This window comes from Scylla paramamosain, chromosome 27 (genome assembly GCF_035594125.1).
Source record: "Scylla paramamosain isolate STU-SP2022 chromosome 27, ASM3559412v1, whole genome shotgun sequence".
Lineage (NCBI taxonomy): Eukaryota > Metazoa > Arthropoda > Malacostraca > Decapoda > Portunidae > Scylla > Scylla paramamosain.
This window is the reverse complement of record NC_087177.1, coordinates 8580454-8589541: the sequence shown is the minus strand read 5'-3', so window position 1 is coordinate 8589541 and position 9088 is coordinate 8580454. Positions and strand designations below refer to the sequence as shown.

Genomic DNA, 9088 nt, shown 5'->3' with positions numbered 1-9088 from the left:
GATGTATGTGTGTATGTCTATGTTCAGATAACTAAATTAAATAAATATCGATTAATTTTCTCTATTTTTTTGTATACAAGGTCCTTGTAACTGTATACATATTGGATAATTAATTTACATTTTTTTTCAAATTATTTTTTTGTATGATTCATTATAACCAACAATTCATAACACTTTACTTTTCCATTTAACATATCATCAAAGAAGAGAATAATGCCTCTTTTAATAAAACTAATTTTTATCTCAAGTATCTCTTTACTCCTACTCTTGAATGCGCTTTTCGGGGTGGATAACTTCTCACACATATCATTCATTATCGACCTCATCCTGCTTCTTATTCGTCATGAGCAAGTACAGCCCCTTTAATTGTTTCATGATGGAGAGGAAGCCGGAGGTGGAGAGGCGGCTGGGGCGATATTTGCCCATGTGGGAGCTGGCTAGTGAAGTCTCAGAGGAATGGCAGGTAAGAGCCAATGTTGTATATTAGTAACTGGCCTTCTCCAGCATCTTCTAAGCTCACTCACTGGCATTGATAAGGGTGTGAGCGTGTAATGAGTGGTATTCTATATGTCCTTTTCATATTAGAAGGTTGAGACATGATGTGTATTCTGTCACATCAAAAACTAAAGTGAAAAACAGCGTTGAGGCGTGTTCCCACTCACTCGGGGGTTCGGCTTCCGCTGCGCCTGTGTAAAACCATTCTTACTGAGCGATAAAGCATGGCCTCCCTTGGGGGTTCTGCCCATCACCCTGCCGCGTCAGTCACAACTCTCTGTCTGATTGGTTAAGTATTTGTTCCTTCAATATGAATCGGAATACATGCATTTCTTTGATGGAGACCTGTTTTTAAGAATTGTAGAAATATTTCGTGAATATTTCGTTTCTTCGAGGATAATAACAATGATTTTGGTGTATATACCTACGTTGCCAAGGTCATACAGGGACCAACCTTGCTAGCGCACTTGGTCAGGTGGAGGAAGGTGACTCAGGCCACTTCATGTCACCAACAATGGAAACGCCTCCCGCACCTGGCCACTTGCTTGGGTCGGGAGTGCATTATTTTGTACTCGAAATTATGATTATATTACTATATCACAAATCCAGGTACAAGTATTCTGTTTTATATTTGAACTCGAGTCCAAGCACGAGTACTTAATTATTCAACAGCATAGTATGTGTGTGCCATTGTAATAAGGATTGAAAGCAGGAATGGGAGTGACGGCAGCTACACCTCACATGACCTCACTAGCACCAACCCAGGCCACCTGTGCTCTCCGAGGACAGACCTTACCTCCAGCGCACTTTTAATTTGCACTAATAATTTTGTTGGATGTATTGAAAAGTACTTGTAAAATTGTTAAGTACTTTGATTCTGGATGCTACAACTCCACCTCACTTGACCTCACTGGTACCCAAGGCCATCTGGCCTCCACAAGGACTAGGGTGACCACCTGTCCCTTAAAATATGGAACTGTTGCATATTCAAGAATGAAATATTGCATTCTGTTTTGAACCAATATGGAATGCCATTTGATCCATATTTGGCTATATGAATAGTCAAGCAAGTGAAATCATTAATTCAAAATCATTGTGACCAAATATTGAGTCAAATATATAACCAGTTCACAAAAATTTGAGTTTGTTAGAGGTTGTCGTGCGACACGTGATCATTATGTATAGTATTATCTCTCCTTCCATCTCCACCACCAACAGCTGTCAGTCTAGACACGGTAGGGGTGGAGAATGCTGTTGTGCCAGGTCTCAGGTTTGCTAGGTAGTAAGGATCAGTGGCTACCTCTTCAAGTTCATTCCATCCCCTCCTCCTCCCCTCCAAAGGTGAAGAAGCAGAAGTGCCTTCAGATATATTGACGTGAAGAGGAAACTTATTATTTATGGCTTCAGCAATGTATTACTGACAACTCAACTGATAAATGTGTTCTGATTTATTTCCTTGCATTTAGTCCAGATAACCTTAAATTACTCCTAACATGGTACTTAGGCCCCTTTCACACAAGGCGTGAAAAATCACGCGGCGGGAAGTTCACGCCCAACCTAAGCGGACATACAAAATGCATACTTCTGTTCAGATGTGGCAGTTTTTTTCACGCGGCGTGAATTTCACGCCTGATGCCGCGCGTGTGTCTGCTAAAAACGAAGCGTGAAATTTCACGCCAAAGTTTAGCTTCCAATGATGTTCAATGAATTCTTTCACACTCAGCGTGTTTTGTCACGCCGCCACCTGGCAGTACAGTTCAGGCAGCAGGTAATGTGGACGTGTGCATCTCCCGTACTGAATGAAAATCTACAATAGGTAAAAGGATAATTAAAGTCATTTTTTATTGTTACAAATATAAAAGGAGGGCTTTTTTTTCTTTACTCTGGGCAGCCATTTGTTCACCTGTTTTTACACACACTTGTGAGTTGTGACCACTCTCGGAGCACAGCAATGCAATAATGAAACAGAATGTAAACATGTAAATGTTAATGTAAACATAGGCTATCCCTCAGATGAAAATGCTATAGTTATTTCAGTTTTATCCAGAATGTATTTCCAGCTTCCCTCTTTGACGCAACAACCCCAGCCTGGTGTGGCATGCTGCTTGATCCTCCCCAGCCATTTACGAGAATCTCTCTCTCTCTCTCTCTCTCTCTCTCTCTCTCTCTCTCTCTCTCTCTCTCTCTCTCTCTCTCTCTCTCTCTCTCTCTCTCTCTCTCTCTCTCTCTCTCTCTCTCTCTCTCTCTCTCTCTCTCTCTCTCTCTCTCTCTCTCTCTCTCTCAGTGAAATCATAGGTGCTGAAGGATGATGTATGAAGATTAGATTGAAATAAGAGAAACCAATCATGAGAAACCCAACCTGCTTTCTTTGCTGTATGTAGTATTTGAGTCCATAGCTAACTGTGCCCAATGGAAGTTTAAAGATGAGAAGCATTGTTAATGTTAAGAGAAATGGAGATAATGAAAGAAAACAGGCAAGTTCTGAAGTGCTGTGGTGATTACTTGAACCTTGATACTCATGTTAATTATGAAAGCCAAACGAGTACATTGCTGGGGAGAGAAGACAGGCCTCCCTAGACCTACTATTGTTGAGGTCAAATTTAACCAAGTTCAACCTGAATTATAATACAGTGTAACTTTTTAAACCTTGTGTTCAGTTATCACCAGCAGCAGTAGCCCAAGACAGTTAATACAAAGAGTTAGCAAGGTCTAGGATTGCTTCACCCACATTTAAAGAAAAATACACATTAATGCCCAACTATTGATATGTTTTGCAAGTCATTCTGCCTGGGGGATGGAGTTTGGGTTAATAATCCCATGGGAGAGTCAAAGGAGCAGGGATTGCTTTTCACCCATTAGAATGAGGAGGGGAAGTTAATAAATACATGTGTCTGGGAAGCTTTATTGGTTAAGTTCTGCTCACCACAGTGCATGGCAGAACAGATATTGCACACCATTTAGGACATATGTAGGACAAAATAGTCAAAGTAGGTCAAGTTTTGTTAAGAAATCAATAACAACTGCGTAATTGTTATGCCTTGTTTAACTGGTGTGTTGAAGCTCTTGTCCGGAAGGGGAACCTGACCTGATTATTTTGCAGGCCATGTCCAATTCAGAGAAAATGAGGTACCAGCGTTTGTGTAGTCAACAAGGGGATAAATTGGACAGCTATGGTGTACCACTGAGATTGCGGGAGGAGGAGAATCAAATGAAGAAACAGGAAGCACGGGACATGCAACACCACATTGCAGACATTGTTAACAAGTACCATTCATCAGGAGGTAACCAGTTGTCTCAATTTTTGCCTGCTTTATTTAATTTTTGATTCAGAAGTAAGAGTAGGCAGACACATTTAACTGTGTGTCCTACATCCACTGTAAGCAGGAGCAGTGGCTTCATGCATAACAGAAACCAGTGCCTGTATTTGCTAAAACAACTGACATCTTATTATTGTTTTGAAAGCTATTATGTATTCACCCAGGACTGGGTTTGCTTCCCTTCTACGTGATCAGCGGGAGCTTCTACTTACGTATGGATGAGGGCTGTTATGTGCCTGCTGAGATAAGTCTGCTGAAGTTCAGCTTCAAGACAGGGATTATCAGGGAGTTTCATGCAATTGTGGAACGTGAGTCTGGTTAATCTTCCGTTATTTACACAAATAGCAGCAGCTAAGCATAGGAATTAATTTTACATTTTTTGATGGCTCTTACCATGTAAGGCTTACTCACTTCAAATTGTTATTAATAACTTCTTTAGGATCTTGAATAATAATCATGATAGTAATATACAGTAAAACTTGAGCTTCAGCTCACTTTTTGTGAGCTTTGATTGTATAACAGTAGATTAACTATACGATAAAATACCAATTCTCAGGTAGTGAAGACATATTTAGGTGAAATCCAAAACTGAGTGATGCTATCATGAAGTTAAATGACTTCTCACAAGGGATTTAAGGTATAAATAAAAAAAAATAAAAAAAATGATGAGTGAATAGCTCTTCTCATTGGCTCTTCTTTGCCCTGCATGGATGTAGCCTGTCACTAAACACAACTGGTGCTTGAGTGGATCCAGGCTGGGATGAAAGTCAAGCCATTATTACAGTAAATCCTCAGTATATCGATCTCAGTATGACAATAAAAGCAAAAATAAAAAAAAAATAAAAAAAGGCAGTCAGATTTTTCCCTGACACATCGAACTTTGTTTGGTACTGTGGGTAAAAAAGTATTAGTGCACTATGTGTGAGAAACATTGTGACTGTACAGAACAGAAGAAATGAAAACATAGTGTGAGACCAGCAGCTGACTGACACTTTTTATGGTATTCATCAGACCCCCTGTGCACCAATACTATTTTTTATACCTATGAGGGTGAAATTCAGTATAAAAAAAATGAACCTCAAATAATATAAATTTTGATAACTCATGCATTGGATATAAATTATACAGCATAAATTTTATTTTTGTATAAATAAAACAACAAATCTTACAGAAAAATGTTTCTACTGTGCTCAAGTAAACAAGAATACATTACAAACAAACAAGTAAACAAAAATGCATACATACTATGCATATATACATACATATATACAAGTGCAACAACCTTCCAGTTCAACTGCTGCTGCAAGACTGAGGCAGAGGCAGTGTGTGTGGGTGCAGTCACTGGTGTGTGCTTACCACCACCCATACCCTCCCTCCCTCCCACCCTCACTCACTCCCCTGCCACTGCTGCCACTGACCGAATGTTTGATAAATGTGAAATCGCTATAATAGGGTTCAATATGCTGAGGGTTTACTGTACTCACATCTCAGTTGTTAGTTGTTTGAAGTAAAGCATACATGGTGATACTATACTGATAGACTAATTTTACTGTTGAACCTCCACACAGCATTCCTTCCTGTGTCGTACAGATGGCTAGCAATGAAACACTCTCAGGCCACCCACAACTTGCTGCCCAAAGATGGTGCAGATGGGGAGAAAATTAAACAGGTGGCTCGTAGCCCTACTCAAGTAGCTAATCGCATTAAGAATTTCCTCTCTGAGGTGGGTGTAGTTGGTGGTATAGTGGCTTTGTAGTAGTACTTTGAATTTCAGTTAAGCTCTTCCTGTCCTGCCACCATGTTTATCTTTACAACTTTTGAATTATTGATGCTCCTTACTCACATGACATCCATCCTCAGTGTATTCTGATTATCAGTACTGATGTTTTTGGGAAATGAATATAGCATGTTTTAGCATGTGTTGTTTTTGTATTATATTGTCTGTTTTAATTATCTCATATAAAGAATTGTTTCCTGTTGAGTTGTAACATCCTTAATGCTTCAGGTATAATTAGATTGATGGTAATGAATGGTGATATGTTCTAGGACTATGACAAGTGCAGACCCCTGTACACCCTGCACAGCGAAGTGGAGCAAGTGCAGCAAATGCTACACTCAATGACAGGTAGCATTATTAGCATAAAGGATGTTGACTGACCATGCTTTGTATCTTTATGTCAGCCAAGCATGTGATTTTTTTAATTGCCTTGCTTTTTCCATGCAGTTTTCCTTGCAGATGGCTAAAGACTGCATATACACTTCTTTCTTGTTTGTTCTGCATAGCCTGTGAAAAAAATAAAGAATATGATGTAATTAAGATTTTGACAGTGATGGAAGTCCATTAATTATTCCCTGCACAGGTGAGGACAAACTGAAGGTCTACTCTCTAGACATACTCTTCCAACACATTCACTCAGTCTTGATCAGAAAAATTCCACTCCATGTATCCACTGGTGTCATCACTGAGTCCCTGTGGGAGTACCATGTAGGGATTGCATGCAAGGTGAGGCACTTGTGTTGACTAATTCTCTTCTTAATATATCATGTGTATATACATTCAAGTTGTTCCTATATATTTGTTGTGAGATTCAAGTTCTGAACCATCCACTCTGCCATTCCCTCTTTGTGTAATGAGAAGAGCCTCATAATAATAATTTATTTTTTATTTTTTTTTTTAGGTTTATTAGATAAATAAAGGCATTTTTAGAGAGTTAGTGTAGCTTCTTATTTGAATGTCAACATTTATACATTTCTGAAATGTTAAATTATCTTTCTTTCCAGTTAGTTGAGAACTTTTATATTAGAAAATGTGTCTTAAAATAAGTAGATTTCAGACATGCAAAGATATTATGAAAAATTAGGAAGAAGCATAATTATGATGGGTGATTTGGATGAGAAGAATTACCTGTTCAGTAGAACAGTCAGACTGCGAGTACAGTAATGTAATCTAATCATGTGACTAAATTATCTGTTCTGCCAACAGTGGCACATAGACAATGAGCAGGACTCGGTAAGATATTGCACAATGTCCTGTGTCAAGCAATGGGTGTTCCTGATGTGCCGCCACATTGGGATGGTGCCAGCCTTTGGAGTGGTTCCTGAAGAGGGAAAACATTACCCAGTGGAAGAGCCAGTTCTTAGTACTGTGGTGAACTTGCCACTTCTCATGCAGGTGAGTGCTGAGTGCCTCATTTATTGCATTGAGTTGCTTAGCTTTTCTGTGAAAGGATTTCTTGGAGCACTAAATATTTTTTTTATTTAAATTCATGTTTCCAAAGAAGCCTGTGTTGTGCACTAATGTGTCTTTTGATAATTAAGTTCTTTTGAAGGAGTAGGCGAGAGAGGCAAGAGAGACTTTTTAGGAAAGTAATTTAAAATAGTCTCAGTCAATGAAGCTTTGATCTCTCAAGGCATTTCCAAAGGGGATGACTGTGGTACAAAGCCTGTCACCTCTATTCCACCTCTCCACACTTCTCTCCACTTGCACAGGTTTTCATGCTATATCTGTCATCCTTCTGTTGTATTTATTCCTCATGTCCCTCTCATTCCACAATACACACTTAACTGGTGTAATGTATTCTTCAGCAAATTTTGACCCTTGTGGCATCATAAGCAGGTACAGATTATTGATGTCAAGTTTTGTGATTTTGTCTTGCAGAACCTGAATATGCCAGATGATATATCAAGTGGAATTATTAGTGCCATTCCTACCTCATCACCTGTGCCCCAGGAAGCTACTCTGGTAAGGCTCTGGGACTATTTTTTTGCATGCAAGGAAGAGATGTTTTTTGGAGAGAAAAGTGTGACAGAGTCTTGTTGCAGGGCACCTGTCATCATCGCAGATAAGATGAACCTCAATGGGTCTGGCAGTGCTTGGTAGAGGAGAGGTTCTCACCAGCAGACGTATACACAAAGTTCAGCAAGTACTGAGAAAGAAACAGTTTGTGGAACACACTTTTGGGAACTTCAGGTTCTCTGATGTAGAGACATTATCAGAGAAGTTACTTTGAGAGGTAGAAACTGGTGGATACTTAATACTTTTCCTCCTCCCTGTGATGTAGTTTAAAAATAATTATAATTATTATTGCTCAATTGTATTTTATTTTTTTATTTATTTTTTATTACCAGCAATTATTTTGAGTGTTGACATCAATGTTTTGTTTATTTTCAGGAAATAGTTTTCTAATTTTATATTATGAACCATTACCTTTCTTTGTATGAGAGGGTGGCTTCATGTTAATGGTGAATGCTCCCTTTTTAAAGGATGAAACCTTGGCACTTTATTTAGCTTCATGTATAGTAGTGTATGCAACAATGAATATGATTTGTTCCAATGTAGTGTTCGTTATGACAGATGTGCATTAAGGTAAATGAAGAACCTATGTGAAAAAATAATTGCTTCCAGGAAACTGGAAAATAATAAAAAAAAATTCCACATTAAAAAAAAAAAGCACCTTTTTTTTTTTATGTAGGAGGAACACTGACTAAAGGATATCTTGTTGATTAGGGTTCATTGTGATTTCCTGAGTGTTGGCTCATGATAAAGTAAGGGATGGGTCTTGTTGATTAGCCCTCGAAAGCCTGAATTTTGCCATATATACCACACCCATTTTAAGAATAAGACTGGCTTTGAAGAGACTTTATTATAGAAGCTGCATTATAGTCATGAAAAAAAAAAAAGTGGAAGGAATTTGCAACACTAAAGGTGAGGGAGGAATGGGGACAAAAAGTAAAGATTGGCTTTCTTATAGAATATGGTTGATAAACAGTGCAGCTGACATGTTGGATTGGGTAAGGTAAGGGTTTAGGCATCAGTATTAACAGTACCTAGGTAATTTACTCTTGTTTTGCTTCACCAATTTAACGCTGTCACCAACAAATACATGACCATTTATTATCCTCTTGATACATTTTCTTACCATTGCCATGTTCACTTCCTTTCAACCTTCTATAGTACCATTATGATCTTTATACCTGCCACATAATGTTTGTGTTAGCATTATCCTTAGCAACCTATGTGATGTAAATGATTTAAAATAGGTTGTGGTAATGATAGTATCCATGAATATTGCAATTTGAACATATGCAAAATTAAATTATGTATAACACTTGCAATGCACAATCCATTCACATTGTGTGATATGGAAGTTCCTGCTTTTCGAGTATAAGGATTTTGTAAGTAGTAAACCCGAAATAAATAAAAGATCAAAGTAAACATGAAATTGAAACGGAAGTGTACACTAGCGGTCGAAAGACAACAGTCACGCGACACTTGC

At 38.4% G+C, this 9088-nt stretch overlaps 1 protein-coding gene across 3 annotated transcripts; it reads left to right on the top strand.

Moving 5' to 3' along the window:
- The first annotated feature begins 245 nt into the window (after nucleotides 1–245).
- LOC135114137 (protein maelstrom-like) lies at nucleotides 246–7904 on the top strand. 3 transcript variants are annotated; one of them, XM_064029864.1, is made up of 9 exons: nucleotides 246–463; nucleotides 3596–3776; nucleotides 3977–4120; nucleotides 5381–5535; nucleotides 5859–5937; nucleotides 6173–6315; nucleotides 6796–6984; nucleotides 7471–7554; nucleotides 7635–7904. In XM_064029864.1, the coding sequence occupies exons 1-9, from the start codon at nucleotides 272–274 to the stop codon at nucleotides 7656–7658; spliced, it is 1191 nt and encodes a 396-aa protein (XP_063885934.1). In that variant the 5' UTR covers nucleotides 246–271; the 3' UTR covers nucleotides 7659–7904. The 3 variants fall into 3 exon arrangements, with proteins under 3 accessions (XP_063885934.1, XP_063885935.1, XP_063885936.1); XM_064029865.1 differs by lacking the exon at nucleotides 246–463 and adding an exon at nucleotides 614–757; XM_064029866.1 differs by lacking the exon at nucleotides 246–463 and adding an exon at nucleotides 639–783.
- Nucleotides 7905–9088: the final 1184 nt, after the last annotated feature.

What these genes read in the sequence shown, in the direction of transcription:
- LOC135114137 (XM_064029864.1), top strand. Translation starts at nt 272, where the DNA reads ATGCGCTTTTCGGGGTGGATAACTTCTCACACATATCATTCATTATCG. An exon ending in CAAGTACCATTCATCAGGAG is followed by an intron (nt 3,777 to 3,976) that starts GTAACCAGTTGT and finishes GTATTCACCCAG; the next exon opens with GACTGGGTTTGCTTCCCTTC. An exon ending in TGCCCCAGGAAGCTACTCTG is followed by an intron (nt 7,555 to 7,634) that starts GTAAGGCTCTGG and finishes GTCTTGTTGCAG; the next exon opens with GGCACCTGTCATCATCGCAG.